General features: G+C 69.9%; 1 protein-coding gene across 3 annotated transcripts in view; it reads right to left on the bottom strand.

Annotated features, from left to right (window-relative positions):
- Ncor2 (nuclear receptor corepressor 2) overlaps positions 1-17,850 on the bottom strand; it is a 99,611-nt gene that overhangs the window by 3,671 nt on the left and 78,090 nt on the right. For 2 of the 3 annotated variants that reach the window (XM_042668992.1, XM_042668993.1), the window contains exons 22-45: positions 15,484-15,604; positions 15,006-15,174; positions 13,059-13,220; positions 11,434-11,573; positions 11,068-11,170; positions 10,817-10,921; positions 10,536-10,639; positions 9,208-9,358; positions 8,872-9,012; positions 8,523-8,609; positions 7,991-8,259; positions 7,271-7,619; positions 6,459-6,671; positions 5,914-6,165; positions 5,495-5,641; positions 5,293-5,400; positions 5,031-5,208; positions 3,910-4,412; positions 2,996-3,145; positions 2,346-2,491; positions 1,983-2,176; positions 1,317-1,466; positions 1,079-1,209; positions 468-521 (exon numbers count right to left, since the gene is read on the bottom strand). In XM_042668992.1, coding sequence (XP_042524926.1) covers positions 468-521; positions 1,079-1,209; positions 1,317-1,466; positions 1,983-2,176; positions 2,346-2,491; positions 2,996-3,145; positions 3,910-4,412; positions 5,031-5,208; positions 5,293-5,400; positions 5,495-5,641; positions 5,914-6,165; positions 6,459-6,671; positions 7,271-7,619; positions 7,991-8,259; positions 8,523-8,609; positions 8,872-9,012; positions 9,208-9,358; positions 10,536-10,639; positions 10,817-10,921; positions 11,068-11,170; positions 11,434-11,573; positions 13,059-13,220; positions 15,006-15,174; positions 15,484-15,604 — 4,127 coding nt within the window. The remainder of the gene's footprint in view (positions 1-467; positions 522-1,078; positions 1,210-1,316; positions 1,467-1,982; positions 2,177-2,345; positions 2,492-2,995; positions 3,146-3,909; positions 4,413-5,030; positions 5,209-5,292; positions 5,401-5,494; positions 5,642-5,913; positions 6,166-6,458; positions 6,672-7,270; positions 7,620-7,990; positions 8,260-8,522; positions 8,610-8,871; positions 9,013-9,207; positions 9,359-10,535; positions 10,640-10,816; positions 10,922-11,067; positions 11,171-11,433; positions 11,574-13,058; positions 13,221-15,005; positions 15,175-15,483; positions 15,605-17,850) is intronic. The other variant, XM_042668994.1, reaches the window with a different exon arrangement.

Raw genomic sequence — 17,850 nt, 5'->3', positions numbered from 1 at the left:
TATAAACAGGTACACCTGGTGTGGAGCACCTGCATCAAGATTTGGAACATTCCAGGAGCGTCCTCCTGCGGGAAGCTCTCTCAGGCGCCCCCCATCAGCCCTGCCAGTGCCCGCAAGGCTCAGGGCTGGACTCGCGGCCTTCCATCGGAGGGCGGGCCGCAAAGGCCCACCCCTATCACCCCGCAGCCCTCCAGCCCCCAAACACCACATCTTTCCTGCTTCTGCTTAAGAAATAGTGATTTGCACTCAGCTTTCTCACACCTGTGCATGTGATTCTGTAGAAAACAGATCAACTGGCTGCAGTTTTCAGGGAAGCTGTCCTGACCCTGACCTCAAACAGGGGGCTGCCCTGACTTGGCCTCCAGATGCCTGGCATGAGCAGGCGCTCGCCGCAGACAAGCCCCTGGGGCTGCCACCTGGACAGGAACCCCGCGTCCCACAGAGGCAGGCTGGCTGGGGGACGGTACCTGCTCCGGTGATGGCAGGCATGTTGAAGATCTCTGTCCCAGGCTGGCCAATATCTGGAGGTGGGGAACAAGTGGGTGAGGCCTATGGCCCGAAGATCCCAGGATACAGCCTCACCTACCCTGTGTGGTCCTGGCCAGTACAGGGCATGACCTGGGTGGTCCAGCTCCTTCCAGAGGGTCTACAAGGCAGGGTGGAGCGAGAGCCTGAGCCTCACCCACAGGACGAGCGGCCATGCTTGCAGGGCCAGGTTCTGGAGCTCCTGGCTGAGCAGGGCCTTGGACAATGTTCTACACCAGCCCTGGTCAGCTGCGGGCTGCCCTGCAGGAGCCTCTGGGGAAGGGCGTGTGTGTGTGCACCGGCCATCTTGGCCGGCGGCATGCTGTGCTGGCCCGCCCACCCCACAAGAGTCACAAGAACCCACAGGAGGCTGGTGGATGGGTGGAGGTAGCACCAGATCCTGGAGTCAAGGAAGGGTGGTGGGCAGCTGTGGGCGGGGCCTGGCTCCCCCTCCCCCCGTGGGCAGCTCTGGGTGGGGCCTGGCTCCCCCCCCCACCGTGGGCAGCTGTGGGCAGGGCCTGGCTCCCCCCCCCCCCCCCCCCCCGGCTCTCACTGTACTCCGGCTCGTTCCGGTTGTGGGTGTGCAGCTTCTTGTTGATCTCTTGCTTCTTGGACTTGACCATGGCTGAGTTGCTCTCGGTCAGCTTGCTGAAGAAGGCGGGCGGCTGGCTGGTGCCCGTCCTGCTGGGGGCGTGAGACCCCAGAGCGCTGAGTGGATGCGCTACTGGACGGCGTCCACCACCCGCTACCCAGGGACGGGAGCTGACCCACCCCGGCCGAGCCCGAGGTACCTGGGCTCCCCCTGCTCCCCGTCCCGGTACAGCAGTGGGTAAATGGCGCTCCGGGGGTGCCCTGACTCAGCCACGCCCTCTGGCGGGGACACAGGCTCGATGCCATCCTCGCCACCACCGAGGACCAACGTCTTGCTTGGCTCTGGAGACCTGGGTGGGAGAGGCAGGCTGCGCTCAGAGCCCGCTGCCGCCCTGCCTTTCGCAGATCAGCTCTCAGGACTGGGCCAGGCACCCGCCCAGCCAGTGCAAGGCCCCACGTGCAGCCCCTAAAACCATAGAACCTCAATCCCTAGCCTGCCGCAGACCCCTGGCCCCGGCACCGCACCTGCACCTGCCCAGGCCCTGACCACAGGCCCACGGGGGCAGGTCAGAGCGTCAGTGTGTGCTGCGTGCACGTGGGGTGCCCTCCAGCCTCCCCTCCCTGCCAGGCCCTCCTCCAGCCTCCACCTCCTCCTGTGGTGCCCACCAGCCTCCCCTCCTCCAGCCTCCACTTCCTCCAGCCTCCCCTCCCTGCCAGGTCCTCCTCCGGCCTGCACCTCCTCCGGCCTCCACCTCCTCCTGTGCCTGCACCTCCTCCTGTGGTGCCCTCCAGCCTCCCCTCCTCTGGCCTCCACCTCCTCCGGCCTCCCTCCACCTGCTGGCGGGTGGGTCTTGGCAGGCTCTCACCTCTTACCCCCCTCACTGTGTGGGGAGCCGCGGGCTGGGGTGCTGTGCTCAGGGGGTGGGAGGTAGAGGTCGCTGGGCGGGCGGCGAAGGTCCAGCACGGGGCAGCTGGCTCCGGGGAAGGAGTAGAGGGGGGCAGGGAGAGGGGTGCCGAGCTGCTGGGGGTGATGACGAGTGTAGTCCTGTGTGATCACCTCCTGTGGGTCAAGGGGGCTGGTCAGGGAGGGGGGAGAACCGTCCTTCCCCACCCACAGGCAAGGGCACGGGGGGGGGGGGGAGGGTGGAAGAGGGGCGTCTGCCCTGTGCCCGCAGGGCAGACCTACTGGGAGCCGCCCTCCCGGGCACCCAGGGAAGAAGGGTAGTTACACTGATGTGCTGGGCCAGGGTGACCACCCGCTGGTGACCTTTGACCCCTGGGGTGGCCTGGAGCAGCGGGCTGGAGGATGCGTGGCTCTCGGGCAGTGGCCGCAGGTGGGGCAGGTGGAGGGCCTCCCCGCTGAGCTTCCCAGGAACTGCGGACAGGGCCGGCTGTCAGGGCTCCGCACCATCTCTTCTGGACCTCAGTGCACCACCTCCCTACAGGCCCGCCCCCCCCCCCCCCCGGCTGCCGGTGCCGCAGCGCCTGCCCACGCAGTGTGCCCTCCCCCTGACTGCCTGTGCCGCAGCGCCTGCCCACGCAGTGTGGGCCCCCCGACTGCCGGTGCCGCAGCGCCTGCCCACGCAGCGTGCCCTCCCCCCGACTGCCTGTGCCGCAGCGCCTGCCCACGCAGTGTGGGCCCCCCGACTGCCGGTGCCGCAGCGCCTGCCCACGCAGCGTGCCCTCCCCCCGACTGCCTGTGCCGCAGCGCCTGCCCACGCAGCGTGGCCCTCCCCCCGACTGCCTGTGCTGCAGCGCCTGCCCACGCAGCGTGGCCCTCCCCCCGACTGCCGGTGCCGCAGCGCCTGCCCACGCAGCGTGGGCCTCCCCCCGACTGCCTGTGCCGCAGCGCCTGCCCACGCAGCGTGGCCGGCCCCACCTGGCTGCCTGTGCCGCAGCTCCCCCTCCAAGTGGCCCCTGTCAAGCTCCTCTGGGTGTCGGGGCACCCCCTTGTCGTGGGTCAGGCTTGGGGAGCTCACGGGGCTGGCCGGCTCCACTCCGTCGGGGCTGTAGCTGCCACCGTGGTAACCTGGACAGGCAGGCTGGGGTCAGGGGCGGCTGGGTCCAAAAGGCAGGGACACCGTCCCGCCCCGCCCACCGCTGGCTGTGCCCTGGGATGGGGGGGCCCTGTACTGGACACCCCAGGGACAGTGAACAAGAGGGTGAGAGAGAATGGGGCGGGGGAGGGGAGGGAGAAAGGAGAGGAAAGCAGGCTTGAAGCGGGGGAGGCAGAGGGCCGAGAGGGAGGGCACCACGCAGACTGGCACACAGATGGGTGGAGACAGACTTCCGGTGCCAGCCCCAGCGTGTGAGGCAGGGCGCACAGGGTGTCAGCAAGGAGGGGGACTGGGGTCCCGTGTCCTCCCGTCCGGCTGGCACAGCGGAGCCGGCAGTGGGTGTGGACGTGCCCCTCTCTGCGGGACCGGCAGCTGGAAGCAGAGGCCGGGCCCCTGGCCTCCTTGCCGGTGTGGGGCCCCGCCCTCCCCGGGCAGCAGGGTGCCCCTGCTCACACCCCACCCGCTCCCCAAACCAAGGCACGCGGGGAGTGATGGGAGGCGTGGTCGGAGTCCGAATCACAGATCCATTCATTAAAGGAAAAAAAGCGAAAATTCAAAAACAAAACGATAGAACAATGAGCAGGTGATGAGCCTGGTCGCTTGCAAATCGACGAAGACGGATTCAAAACAAAATACCAACAACAAAAACTAAAAGGAAAAAATGGGGAAAAATAAAAAGCAAGGATCTGAAAAGATCGTTAGGCCTCCGCCGGGCGGGCGGCGCCGGGAGTCTTACCATCCAGAGGGGGGTCCTCAGCCAGCGAACCTCCGTCGCGCGGCCCCTTATCGTGGGCAATTTGACGCGTGATTATAGCGTCTATGAAGGTGGCCGCTGTCAGGGTGGTCTTACCCAGAGAACGGAGCTCCAGTTCCTGGATGGAAAAGGGTTTACTTTGAATCTTTTCCCGGTGGGTCTCTGCGGCCGAGGCGGGCGCTGGAGGGTCCGGGCTGGCGTGGTGGGCTGCAAGGCTCTTCGCTGGGGTGCGGGTGATGGCTAGGGGCCGGGGCTCGGAGCTCTTGGGGGAGGCGGCGGGCTCCCGGGCGGGGGGCTTGGGGAGGAAGGCGTGGCCAGTGTCTGCACGTGGCCGCTCCGGCCGCGCCACCCGAGGGGCATCCTTGGATATCAAGACGGGCTCCATGAGGGTGGGGTAGACCCCGTCCAGGGCGCTCCCCAGAGGGCAGTGGGTAGCAGGGGGGAAGGTGGCGGCCGGGCGCACAGGCGAGGAGGTGGAGGTGGACCTGGGAGAAGAGAACCGTGTCAGCCGGCCCTTTCCCGCAGCCCCACCTGCAGCCTGCGCTCCCCGTGCCCCGGCGCAGGCCTGCGGTGGCCCCAGCCGGTGAGGCCCTGGCCGCTCTGCATGGCTCACTGGGCGGCGGTCCCTCCTGCTTCACTCAGCGCAAGCGATCCACTTTCCTGTGACGCCACGGGGCGCCAGGCGCCGTTCCAGCCGTGGGAACAGAGCGCTGAGTAGGGTGGGCCAGGGGACGCCCAGCCTGTCCCTGCGAGGTGCAGCTCGAGGGGGAAGGGACCTCTCGGGATACGGGCAGAGCCAGCTCCACCTCTGTGGCCCCCCGCCCCGCCATGCTGACTCACCAGCTCCCGCGCCCACTCATCCATGCCCACCTGTCACCCAGCCACCTGCCTCTCGCACCCACGGTCTATCCCTCCTCTCCCCCTCCATTCTTGTCCATCTGTCCACCCTCCCTCCCGCCTGAACCATCCCCCACCCACCCCTGGGCTGCTCTCCCCTGTCTCTGCCGCCCCTCCCGCCGCGCCGGCCGCCGTGCACCCACCTGCCTACTCACCTGCCCGCCGTGCCCTCCCGGCCCTCCCCGCCCGTGCGGCCTCGTGCCAACCTGGCCCACCTCAGGACCGTGGGCGTGCTGGGCTCCACGGACGCGATGATGCCCTTCATGCTGGTGTTGTGCAGCACGCTGGGCCTCTGCTGCAGGGCGTCCTGGGTCCGTGGGGAGATGGGTGAGTGCTGGTGGGCATGGGTGGCGGGCCGGCCGCTGCCGCCGCTCTGCTCAGTACCTGACGACAGGAAGGGGAGTCAGTGGAGGCCGGGGTGCGGGCGCCGTGGACCAGGCCGGGGGGGGGGGAGCCTCCGCTGCCCACCGGGCCTCCAGATGGGTGCGTGCTCCACCGTTGTGCTGGACGTGAGGATGGACTTCTCCCGCTCCCGCTCCGCCGAGGCCGTGGACTTGCTCAGGTGGGTGGGGCCTCCTGGGAAAGGCAAAGCAGAGACTCAGCCCTGGGTCTGGGGTAGGGATCTCGCCTGCGGTGGGGTGGGGGGGGGGGGGGTGAGTGGGCGTGGTACCCGGGGAGAGCGGGGAGCTGCTGTGGCGGCTGCTGAAGGGCTGCGGTGCTGTGGGGAGGTAGGCGAGGCGGTCGATGGTGGCGGTGGGGGTGCCTGCGGGTGGCACCAGCACGGGCAGGTGTGGCACTTGGGACAGGTCGATGATGCCTGTGGGGAGTCAGAAGCGGCTGGAACCAGTGTTCCCTTTCTGCCAGTGCTCCTCCCTGAGCTCTGCTCCCTGCCCCCCCCCCACGGCTTTCGGGGTGCTTCCTGTGGCTGGCACCCCACGCTGCCAGACAGGTCCCGCGTCCCAGCAACGCTGTGACTTCAGTTGCTTTGGACCCTGGCCAGCACCCGGCTACTCCTCCGCTCTCCGGATGGCGCTCTGCCAGGCTGTCTGAGCGCTGAGCACGCGCGCCGCCCTGCCTTCAGCCACCCACCTCGCGGACCCGTGGCGTAGTTGAGGGCCAGCGAGGACTCGCGGGGTGACAGCCCACGCAGCGCGTCGGCCCGCTGGGCCATGGCGGACGCGGCGTTGTGGTGCATCTGCTGTGAGGTGATGTAGTCGTTGATGATGGTCTGGCGGTTCTCCAGCGCCGCGCTGTCGGGGTAGCCGCGGATGAGGTACGGCGGGTACAGGTGGGGGTACGTGGGGTTGGGGGCCAGGTGCCGGGGCAGGTAATAGGCAGCGGCTGTTAGAGGGGGAGCAAAGGTCAGGCAGGCCCACACTGCCTCCACCGGCTCCAGACCCCACTGTGCCCCACCGCTTCCCCTAAAATGGAATCCAAGGTCCAGAAGCTGACGTAGATTTGCTGCACAAGCACACGCGCACACGCACACACACCCAGCAGTGCTTCCTACGTGGCAACCCTGCAGCTCTGCCAAACCACATCCAGCCGTTCACCACAGACACAGACCAGACACGTGGACCACAGAGGTGGCAGCGGCAAGGCACCGGTCCCCCGCCCCGGCTCCCGGCACTCACCGGCATCCAGGGGGATCCCACGGGGGATGGAGGTGGGGTCGAAGGCCAGGGGGAGGTGACCGCGGTACAGGTCCACACCGCGGAGCAGGTGCTCGTACGGGGAGATGGGGTGGGGGTGGTGCTCCGGCACCGTGCTGTGTGGGGATTTGGTGAGCTCGCGAGGCGCGGACGTCAGCTTCCGGTCCGGGGCCGCCTTGCTGGACAAGAGGCTGCCTGTGGGGACAGGCACGGTGTCAGGGTGGCTCAGCCCTGCGCTCTGGCAGCCTGGGTGGCGCTGAGGACTGCTGGGTCTCTGGGAGCCTTGGAAGTCCCAGGGTGCCCTCTCCTTCCCAGCTCCCGCTTACTCATTGAAGCCAGTCCCTTCCAGAAAGATCCACCTGTTCACTTGTTTATTCGCTCAAAGTTCATGCCCCACACTAGTGGTAAATATTTATGTAGCACTTATGCCAACTGCTGCTCTGAGAGGTGGGGTCACCCCAAAGAAGAGAAAAGGACCCCAAGCCTGGCCCACTGACGCTAAGGCAAGAGGCTAGTACACGAGGCTGCAAGGTGACAGACTGAGGGAAGAGGCCACCGTCACAGGACGTGACCGGAACAGGACAGGGCGGCAGGGCTGCGGGGTCTGCGTGGGGGCGTGAGCGGGAGCTGCCTGCACGTGGCTGGTGCAGAGCAAGCGGAATGTGGTGGAGGAGGATGGCGGGCTGGCAGGTGTGGGAAGCCTGTGGGGGGCGGGGGAGGACTTCCCTGCGTGTGGGGCAGCGGGCGTGGGGAGCTGGCACGGGGCGCGGCGGGGGCCCCTGCAGCCCACTCACCCTCCTGCAGGCGCGGGGTGGGCTCCCTCGTGGTCACAGGTGAGCCACGTGGCAGGTGGCTGGCAAAGGGCGCCGTGTGATCCTCGTAGGTCAGAGGGCTCTGGCGAGGCTTGCCCAGCTCGGGCACAGGTGCCCCGCGGGCGAGGGAGCCCCCGGTGCCGGCAGCGGCCCCCGGGCGGCTCTTGAGGCTCTCCTCGAAGCAAGCGCGCTCCAGCGCCCGGGCGTCGGCCATGACATCGAGTGGGTGCGCGGCCTGGAAGGTGCGGCCGGGGCTGCCGATGATGGAGCGCACATCGTGCTTCTTGGAGCCCACGGAGGCGGCGCTGGTGTCGTACTTGAGTGGGGTTCCCTGTGGGGTACAGCGGGCGCCAGCTGTGACACAAGCTGAGCCCAGCCTACGACCTCTGCCATGTTCCCCGCCCCCACACACGGCAGAGGCAGCCTGGCCAGGCCTTGGCGGTGGCATCTCCTGACATGGGTGCCGGCCCGCCCCTCCGTGGCCCCGGCCCCAGGCTGCGGCGTCTGGCCTCGGCCTGTCTTGGTGCTGCTTGCAGCGTAACCGAGCTCTGGATGCAGCGCCGATGCAATGCAGTCCCGCTCCTGACCTCTGCTCAGCACCCTGAGCCACGGGAGGCCCAAGGTTTTCCAAAGAATAGTCTGGAATCAGCCTGCCCCACGCGGACGCGGTCTCAGGGTCCTCCCGGCCACGCCGCGCCTCACCTGCGTGATGGAGCCCTCCTTCAGCGGCCGCGGAGCCAGGGGCAGCTCGGGTGTGCGCCGCAGCTCCTCGCGGGGGATCTCGTGGATGGACCGGCCCGCTTCCTTCACGGTGGCCACCAGGCCCTCGTGGCTGGGCTTCAGCTTCAGGGCCCCCAGGGGCTTGTAGGACTCGGGCAGGTCCCGCGGGGGTGGTGTGCCCTCGCGCTTCAGGAGCTTGGCCTCGCGCCGCAGGTAATCCTCCTGCGCCTCCACGTACGCGCGCGGGGTCCCTGCGGCGACACGCACCTCAGCCTGCACCCCTCCCGCCCAGCCCACCACGGGGACGGCGTCACGGGGACGGCGTCACCGGGCCGCCCTGCCAGCAGAGCCCCGCACGCGGCCGTGGGTGCCGTGTCCACGCAGCGCTGCACCAGGGCGGGCCAGGCACTCAGCGGATCCCAAACACCACCCCCGGTTAGCACGCCCGTCCTCCACGGCCCTGCGCGGGGTCCTTCCACACGCCCCGCGCCCGGGCGCCACGGCCGGCGGGTACCTTGCGTGATGGAGCCTCGGATGTGGTGCTGCTCCTTGAGATGGTGCGGGCTGTGCCGCTCAGAGGGGATGGCCCGACCCATGAGTCCTGGGGGCGGGGGCAGGGGTCACCGCACAGAGGTGGACACAGACACCCACACAAAGCCCCACGCTCTGAACCTCACGTCGCACCCACAGATAAGACTGAGCCTCAGGAGAGCCAGCCGTAAAGTGGGGTCAGACGGGCCCCTGCCTCCTCCAGGAGCTGAACCCCCGCTTTCAGGGAAGCTGGCCCCCAGGGCGGGATGGGGCGGTGGTCCCCAGGGCGGGGTGGGGCAGCGGTCCCCGGGGCGGGGCGGGGCGGGACGCACCCTCAATGCTGGCCGAGGAGACGGCCCTGCTCGCCCGGCCCTCCATCATGTCGTAGGTGCGCTTGGGGCCGGCCGTCTCATGCGGCGGGTTCGAGCCGCTCCTGCCCTCCTCCTTGGAGCACTGGGCCCCAGATAGGCTACCTGGGAACCAGACGGCGGGTGACGGGAGCCCAGGCATGGGAGTGGGGGGGGGGGGGGGGGGAAGAAGGGGCGGCATTCCCAGGGTGGCCAAGGCCTGCTATGCCCAATTCCAGGGGGGCAGCACAGCCAGGTGACCCCAGGGAGCTAGCCTGGGCTGGGCAGGATGGGGAGCCCCCGCCCCGCCCCGGCACGCACCCTCGTAAGACAGGACGTGGCCCTTCTTGCCCTCGTAGATGACGTGGCCCTTGATTGGGGTGTCCTCGCGGGCCCGGTCCAGCCGGCTCGGGCTGTCCTCCCCGATGATCCGGGTGATGGTCCCTTTGTACAGAACATCGGCCGGGGTGCCCTGCAGGGGCAGCAGCAGGGGTGAGCGCCAGGGCCGGCGGCAGGGCGCCTCATCCACCTCAAGTCCCTGCCCCTCACTGGACAGCATGGCCCTGTCACCCAGCGGCACTTCCTGCTGTCACCGTGTTCTGAGCCAGACAGCCCTAGGAGTCACCTAGGGACGGGTGCTAGCATCATGCCTACTTCACAAGGGGAAACTGAGGCACAGCGCAGTTTGCTGACATCTCCCAGTCACCTAGTTAGTGAGGGGCAGTGCTGGCCTCAACCCCGGGGTCGTGGGTCCTACTGACACGACCAGCAAGTGGCAGCCTGCAGCGCGCGGCGCGAGAGCCATGGGGTGAAGCTCAGTCGGGCTGGGCACAGAGGGCCGTGCTGTGCCCAGCCTCCCACCCAGGTCCACAGAGAGCTGGGGCCTGAGCGCAGGCGGGACTTCCACACCACACCTGGCTGCCCCGGGACACCAGGAGACCCAGAGGTGCCTGGGGGGGCGGGGTTGAGGCTGTACGGTGTAAGATCCGCCCTGGGGAGGCGGGGCAGACTCCTCCCTCCTCCTGGCTAAGTCTGCCCAGTACCTGGGTCACCTAGGTCACTGGTACCCCTCCATTCTGGGCCACCCTGGCACACAGGACGGAGAGTCCCAGGCTCTCTGAAGCCGCATCCTCAGCTGGGGGTGCCACACCCTCTCCCCACCCCTTCCCTCCCTTTCGGCCCCACACAGCCAGGCAGGCGCTGCAGAATAACCTTCTCTTCCAGCCTGAACAGTGCGGTGTTGTCTTCTGACTGACAGCACCTCTGCGCCACAACACCATTCCACCTCGCCCTTGCCGTGTGAGCGGCGCACACACGCACCCGCCCTACAACACGCGCTCCGCACGCCTGGGCTCACCCCTGGCCCGCACGTGCCAGGAACTACCCTGCATCTCTGCCTTCGCACCTGCTAGTCTCGGGCCAGAACCTTCCTGCTCTCGTCTGCCAAGGTCACGTGTCACCTCTCCTGCCTAAAGATCTTTTTTTTTGGGTCTAGGCTAGTCTGAGAAAGCAGTCCCTCCGCATACATCTGTCTCCTGAGATGCTGGCGCACAAGCATGTGCTGGCTGCCTGCAGATCCTCCTCGCTCATCCCTCCTCAGTGCGCCCAGCCCCCCCCGCCCCGCGCCTCCGTGGGGCCCAGACACCTACGTGGGTGATGGAACCGCGGTAGGAGCCGGGGCTGTCTGCGGGCGCCCGAGGCCCAGGGAGGCCTTTGCTGATGCTCCCGCCAGGAGCTGAGCCCAGGGCTGTCCCTGGAAGACAGGAGACCGGGCTCAGAGCCCCCGCCGCTCCTGCCCTGTCCACGTGGGGAGATGGGCGCCCCTCTCTATAGGGAGATGGCACCCGGCCACCCCACCGCTCCACGCAGCTGGTGTGGCTGGGGACTCGGGGCAGGAGGCAGCCCGGGGCCCGCAGCAGCAGGGCCTCACCTCTCAGCACAGACGTCTCCTGAGCCGTGGGCACTCCAAGACTTTCGGGGGGGCCGGCCTGGCCTCGTGGGGACAGCTGCTCTTGCTTCACGCTGCTGAAAGGTGCTGAGGGCCACAGGAGAGGTGAGCAAGGGCATCTGTGCCCGCCCCACCCGGGCCTGCCGGGATGAGGGCTCATGGCATCCCCAAGCCCAGGGGCTAACCCCCCCCCCCCGCACCATCCCCACCCCAGGGGATGCAGCTGTCCTCACCCAGCTTCTTGGGGTCCATGGTGGCAGGCAGCCCCACGGTGACAGGACCCACTGGGGCCTTGGCGTGCTCAGAGTACGGGACGTGGAGCTGGACCGACATTCCCTGCAGGGCAGAGGCATGGGGGTCACGGGAGCCAAGGCCCTGGGGTCAGCTGTGTGACCTGGGCAGGCCAACGCTTCCCCCGATCCCCATCCCCTTAGCCGTGCGCGTAGTGGCACAGAAGGTTCTGGGAGGGGAGGGGACGGGAGAGGAAGGGGGGCAGCGGCCAGCTGGCCCGTGTGCCCCAGGGACACCCACGCCCAGAGTGAGAGGCAGGCCTCTGCCTCGCAGGCAGCTGGCGGCCCGGGCCGGGGGTGGGGCCTCACCTGGGAGATGGCGCCCATCTGCCGCTCGAGAATGCTGGGGTGCTTGGTGGAGGAGATGAGAGGTGGGGGGTTGGAGATAGCGGGGGCACGTGGCAGCACAGGCCTGGCACCGTCATGAAGGCCCAGGGGCAGCGCGTGACCTGGGGGGCACACGGAGGCCTGAGCACACGATGGGCGCAGGGCACAGGCAGTCCCACGCTGCCTTCCTCGGGCCCTGAGCCTCCGGAGGCGGGCGGCCGGGGCGGGGTGAGGGGCGGCCGGGGCGGGGTGAGGGGCGGCCGGGGCGGGGTGAGGGGAGGCCGGGGCGGGGTGAGGGATGGCCGGGGCGGGGTGAGGGGCGGCCGGGGCGGGGTGAGGGGCGGCCGGGGCGGGGTGAGGGGCGGCCGGGGCGGGGTGAGGGGCGGCCGGGGGCGGGGTGAGGGGCGGCTGGGGGCGGGGTGAGGGGCGGCCGGGGTTGGGGTGAGGGGCGGCCGGGGTTGGGGTGAGGGGCGGCCGGGGTTGGGGTGAGGGGTGGCCGGGGCGGGGTGAGGGGTGGCCGGGGCGGGGTGAGGGGCGGCCGGGGCGGGGTGAGGGGCGGCCGGGGCGGGGTGAGGGGTGGCTGGGGCGGGGTGAGGGGTGGCCGGGGCGGGGTGAGGGGGGCGGGGTGAGGGGTGGCTGGGGCGGGTGAGGGGTGGCTGGGGCGGGGTTAGGGGTGGCTGGGGCGGGGTGAGGGGTGGCCGGGGGTTGGGGTGAGGGGCGGCCGGGGGCGGGGTGAGGGGCGGCTGGGGGCGGGGTGAGGGGCGGCCGGGGTTGGGGTGAGGGGCGGCCGGGGTTGGGGTGAGGGGCGGCCGGGGTTGGGGTGAGGGGTGGCCGGGGCGGGGTGAGGGGTGGCCGGGGCGGGGTGAGGGGCGGCCGGGGCGGGGTGAGGGGCGGCCGGGGCGGGGTGAGGGGTGGCTGGGGCGGGGTGAGGGGTGGCCGGGGCGGGGTGAGGGGGGCGGGGTGAGGGGTGGCTGGGGCGGGTGAGGGGTGGCTGGGGCGGGGTTAGGGGTGGCTGGGGCGGGGTGAGGGGTGGCCGGGGGTTGGGGTGAGGGGCGGCCGGGGGCGGGGTGAGGGGCGGCTGGGGGCGGGGTGAGGGGCGGCCGGGGTTGGGGTGAGGGGCGGCCGGGGTTGGGGTGAGGGGCGGCCGGGGTTGGGGTGAGGGGTGGCCGGGGCGGGGTGAGGGGTGGCCGGGGCGGGGTGAGGGGTGGCTGGGGCGGGGTGAGGGGCGGCCGGGGCGGGGTGAGGGGTGGCCGGGGCGGGGTGAGGGGTGGCTGGGGCGGGGTGAGGGGTGGCCGGGGCGGGGTGAGGGGGGCGGGGTGAGGGGTGGCTGGGGCGGGTGAGGGGTGGCTGGGGCGGGGTTAGGGGTGGCTGGGGCGGGGTGAGGGGTGGCCGGGGGTTGGGGTGAGGGGTGGCCGGGGGTGGGGTGAGGGGCGGCCGGGGGTGGGGTGAGGGGCGGCCGGGGGTGGGGTGAGGGGCGGCCGGGGTTGGGGTGAGGGGCGGCCGGGGGTGGGGTGAGGGGTGGCCGGGGCGGGGTGAGGGGCCGCTGGAGCAGGGTGAGGGGTGGCTGGGGCGCGTGAAAGGCAGCTGGGCCCCCCCCCGCGGCTCACCAGGAGGTGCATAGGAGAAGGCAGAGGGGTCGGCGGCGTGGGGAGAGGCTCTGATCACCTCGCGAGGCGGCATGGGGAAGGGCAGGCCGGACGTCCAGCGCGGGGGCTCGGTGGGCAGCTTCGGGCCCTCGGCGGGGAAGGCCGGGAAGAATGCAGGCTTCTCTGTGGAGGGACAGTGGGTGATGTGGTCAGGGCAGGGCCAGCCTGCTCCGCCTGCAGAGCTGACGGCAGAAGGGGGGACTTGGGGCCTCCGATGGCCGTGTCCTCCAGGAAGCCCCTGCCCGCTGCAGGATCCCGGGACGCCTGCTGAGCGTGGAGGGCGGAGGGTTCTCTGGCCACGGGGTCCCTGCAGAGGACACAGAGCAGCGCCTGGGAATGCCCTCCATTCGCTTTACGAGTTCTCTGTCTGAGGCCAGCGCCTCAGTTACTGGCACGGCCGGTCCAAGGCCCCCGGTGCCCACGGCGTTGCTGTGAGTGGCGGGCGGGCAGCAGGCGGGTGGTGGTGGCCAAGAGCAAGCCTCCTGGTGACCACTATCGCCCGGGACCACCTGCTGAACCCACCAGGCTCACCGTGCAGTGAAGCCGGGCTGAGGCCAGGCGACCTGTGGCTGCAGCCAACACAGGCCACGTGGCCATGGGCGGCACAGGGGCCGGACGCGCTCGTGCAGCCTCCAGCTCCTGTGAGTGAGGCGGCCCCGGCGGGCGGAGGGAGGCGGGCTCCCGCGCCCCTTCATGGCTGTGTGTGCCCCACGGCCCACAAGCGAAGCAGCGCGTGACCTTCACGGCTCAGGTCTGGGGAGTGGGGCCGCGTGTGCCCCCAGCACCAACCCTCTGGGAGACCCTGAGGACGGCAGCAGGGTGCTAAGGTCAGCTAGCCATGCCTGCTCCTGAGACTCAGCTCTGCCTGCAGCAGTGCGGCCTGGCGCGTGTGGACCCCCGTCCTCACCAGACCCCGAGGAGCAGGAAGGTCGGGCTACCGCCCTAGCCCCATGTGCGCCGCCGCCTTGGCTGGCCAGGCTCTCGGGCCGGGGCTGGGTGGAAACCTGGGGCCAGGCCAGGCAGGTGGCGGAGGCTGGAGAGACAGCTTGTTCCTCCGGCCCGGCCCCGGGGGAGCCCAAGAACGCCAGGCCCAACAGCTGTGTGTAGGGGGAGGGGGAGGCTGCTTCCTGAGGCCAGAAGGTCTTTCCGGGCGTGGAGCGGCCGTGCATCTAGGAACCGGTCCTGTGAGCCGGCCAGGGCCCCTGGCCCCTGCTCAGCGCTGACCGGCCACAGCTGTCCAGTCCCAACAGGGCGTAGCCCCCCCAGCCGCAAGGCCCCCCACTGTGCCCGGTCAGTCACCACACACCTGGCCCTGCGCACCTCTGCAGACAGCAGCGCCCACCCCGGCCTCCGCCCCGGCCCGGGGGGATCTATGACTCCCCAGTCCCACGCGTTCACGTGAGCGGGTCTGAGATGGCCACCAGCCCTCACGGTCTGTTTCTCCAGCTCCCTCTGACCTCTTCTCTTTCTGACAGCTTCCTCTGATGCCCACACGCTCCCCCACATGTTCCCGCCCCAGGGCCTTTATGTGTGCTGTTCCTGCCACCCTGATGCCCTTCCCCACTTCCACACCAGCTCTGCCCAGACTCCAACACCCCCCCCACCGGCTGTGCACCAGACGCCCGGGGCAGGGGTCCTCGGCCGGTCCTCTGTGGCGGCCAGGCTCCTGTGACCCGCCCACCGGGAGCCAGCTCCGCGTGGGCCTGAGTGTGCAGCAAGAGGGAGCCAGGGCCTCCGCCCTCAAGGAAACCCATGTTCCACAAGCAGACAGAAGCGGGGCCTGCGCTGGGTGCTCTCCCTGGGGAGCAGCGTGAGGGTGAGAGCCCGCCGGGGCTGCCGGGCTCCGGCCTGCGCAGCGCCAGCCTCCCGGCCACCTCGGCGGGCGGCGGCCGCGGCCCCGCCACTCACCCTCCTTGTCGGTGGGGGGCGCAGGGCTCCTGCTCTTGCCCCGAGGGCTGCTGCTAGCTGGCAGGGACGAGTCGCTCTCGGGCTGCAGGTGTGGTGGGGGCGGAGGAGCGGGTGGAGCCGGCTTTGGGGGTGCCGAGTCCTCCCGGGAGGTCTCGTGGGCCTTGGTGACCTGTGAGGAGCAGAGGCAGTGAACAAGCAGTGGTTCGGGCACTGGAGGGAACAGTCGGTGGCAGCCATGTGTCCAGCCTGTAGCCCGGGAGGGGTCTGCCCAGGGCCCAGCCTGGGATCTCTACAGTAGCAGGACCACGGGGGGGGGGGGGGGGGGGTCCAGGGCCCCCTCCTGGCCAGGGGGCTGTGACAGCGTAGGGGCTTCCAGCCGCCCCACTGGGGTCAGGAGAGCCCGTGGAGGGCAGCGTCCCTGGCCAGGCGAGGTCGGGGGGAGGGCTGGCCCAGGGGAGCCCCAGTCACACACACTCACGATTGGGGGGATGGCGGCCGCACGCTGCTTCAGCTGTTTCAGGTCCAGCGGCTTCTGGGGTGACACGTTGGCCCTGGGGTCGCCTGCCGGGGTGAGGAGGCTGGGTCTTGGGGACAGCAGCCTGAGGGGAAATGAGGGTCAGGCAGGGCGGGGCTCGGGGCAGCCACAGCTCCCCGTGGACTGTCTACACCCCTGGCCTCCTGCCTCAAGCCCTGGATGGTAGAACCTTCCAGAAAGGTCCTGGGAGGGCCATTCAGTCACACCCAGCGGTCCTGACTGGTGCACACGGGGCTGAGCCCCCCTGGCCCATGCACGCCTGGGCGGCCAGAGGCACTGCCACGGTCCACAGCCCGAGACAGCCCGCTGGGCGCATCTCAGGAGAGGGGGCCACAGGAGGGCCAAAGCCTCAGCCACATTAATGGACCGTCATGGGGCTGATCTGTTGCCAAGCCAGAGGGGTCGGCTGGGTGCTGGGCAGAGCTGGGCAGGGCTGGGAGCGAGCTCTGCTCCAGGGGCCGCCCCGTGCGGGGAGGAGCGCAGGGCACACGGCCTCAAGTGGTCCTCCAGCCTCTGCTCAGCCGCCAGCCACCGGGGCCCGTGGGCTCCCGACCTGCCCGCTGGTGGCTGCTTCCTTCAGGAAGCCTCTAGAGGCTTCCAAGACACCAGAGCAGCTGCCTGCTCACGGCCCTGTTGGCGCGCAGCCTCCAGAGCGCCCAGCATAGGCCGAGGGGCGGGCCTCGCTAGGGCTGCCTGTAGACCCAGCCAGTGGCTCTGCCTGGGGACAGAGCAGGGCTAAAGGACCTCACGGCCTGAGCGGGTCCCAGAGGGTGCACGGCACGGCTCCGTGTGGACAAGCAGGCCGCAGGTGGAGGCCTGGCCGCCACAGCTGCTCTAGCCCTCCGTGCACATGCCGGGGAGGGGCCCACAGCCCGGGTGCAAGGCATCTGCAGGAAACCACGTCCAGGGGACAGAGGAGGCACCGTGCTGCCACCGCAGGCCAGGACGGGCGGAGCGGGCACTGCTGTGCAGCCCACACCACCTCCCAGCCCTCCAATCCATCCTTTCAGGAGAAAGAGACTCCATGCGCTTCTGTGGAAGTCAGGACTCGGGAAGGTCTGTGCAGGCCGGAGGGGAGCAAGCCTCCCCGGGGCCTCACACAGGGCCCAAAGGCTGGAGACCCGCCCTGCGGGGAAGCCTCCACCTCCAGGCAGGAGGGCAGGGCTGGGCCGCTGGGGCTGTCTGCCGGATGGACTCCAGCAGAGTGGCAGGTGAGGGGGAGTGTGGTGGCCGTCGCTGCTAGGTGGGAAGGAGGGGGGGAGGGGGGCGGGCAGGGGGAGGCCCATGGGGAGGCACGGGAGTGAGTGGGTGGGCTCTGGCGCGTCCTGCCGGTGTCCCGTGCCGGCTCTGTGTGGTCATGGCTGGCAGTGGGAGGGGTGGCGGCTGCCAAACAGGAAGTGGTCAGCAGGCTGGCCTACGTCCAGCCTCTTTCCTGGGAGGGCAGGGCAGACCCTGAGAGTAGGTGACCAGCCAGGTGTCCACAGCCCCAGCCTGGGGGCTGAGGACGGGCAGGCCCCGCGGGCAGGGCAGCGGCCTGGAGGACTCGGCTCAGTGCCCGAGCAACTCTGCCTCCGGGTCTGCTCAGCCAGCAGAAGTGGGGTGCTGGGCCCAGGCTGGAGCCAGAGGGGCACACAGGGTGCCTGGCAGCTCCGGGCACCCAGGGCTGAGGAAGGTGTGGATCAGATCCCCATCCTCACAGCCAGAGGAGCGGGGGCGGCCTGGGTCAGAGCCGCTCACCTGCTCCCTGTGTCCAGAGAGACTCAGAAACAGCCCACCGTATGGTCAAACCACCAGAGGAGCAGGGCCTGGGTGCCGCGGAGGCCCCACCTCAGAGAGAGAACTTGCACTCTGGACTGAGGCGAGGGCTCTTGTGTTTGGAGAAGGGCACCTCATACAGAGCCCCGTCAGTCACCTGGCCCGGGAAGGCCTGCTGCCACCCTATAAAGCTGGTGGCACCAGGCCTCAAGCACTTGAGCCCTTGCCTGGCAAAAGAGCCCCCCCCCCCCCCACCTGTGGCCTGGAGGGCCTACAGAGCCCTCTTGAAGAGCTGCACAAGCAGGTGTACCCCCGGGCCTTTGCATCTGCACTTCCTGCACGGAGACAAACCAAGCCCCATACTGGCCCCAACCTTGCATCCTGTGCGTGGGGCCATCTTTAGATCAGCGTCTATGGAGGTGGCCAAGACGGGGACACAGGGCCAGGGAGGGTGAGGAGCCACTGGAGGGGGAGCCTGTGGGGCTCCAGGTGTGCGCGCCACAGGGGCTGAGGGAGCTGAGGGTGCCCGGCGCCTCGGGTCGGAGCCCTCCCTCC

The sequence above is a fragment of the Dipodomys spectabilis genome, unplaced genomic scaffold (genome assembly GCF_019054845.1).
Source record: "Dipodomys spectabilis isolate Male_0828 unplaced genomic scaffold, ASM1905484v1 ptg000480l, whole genome shotgun sequence".
Lineage (NCBI taxonomy): Eukaryota > Metazoa > Chordata > Mammalia > Rodentia > Heteromyidae > Dipodomys > Dipodomys spectabilis.
The sequence above is the reverse complement of the archived record's forward strand: the minus strand, read 5'-3'. Positions and strand labels throughout refer to the sequence as shown.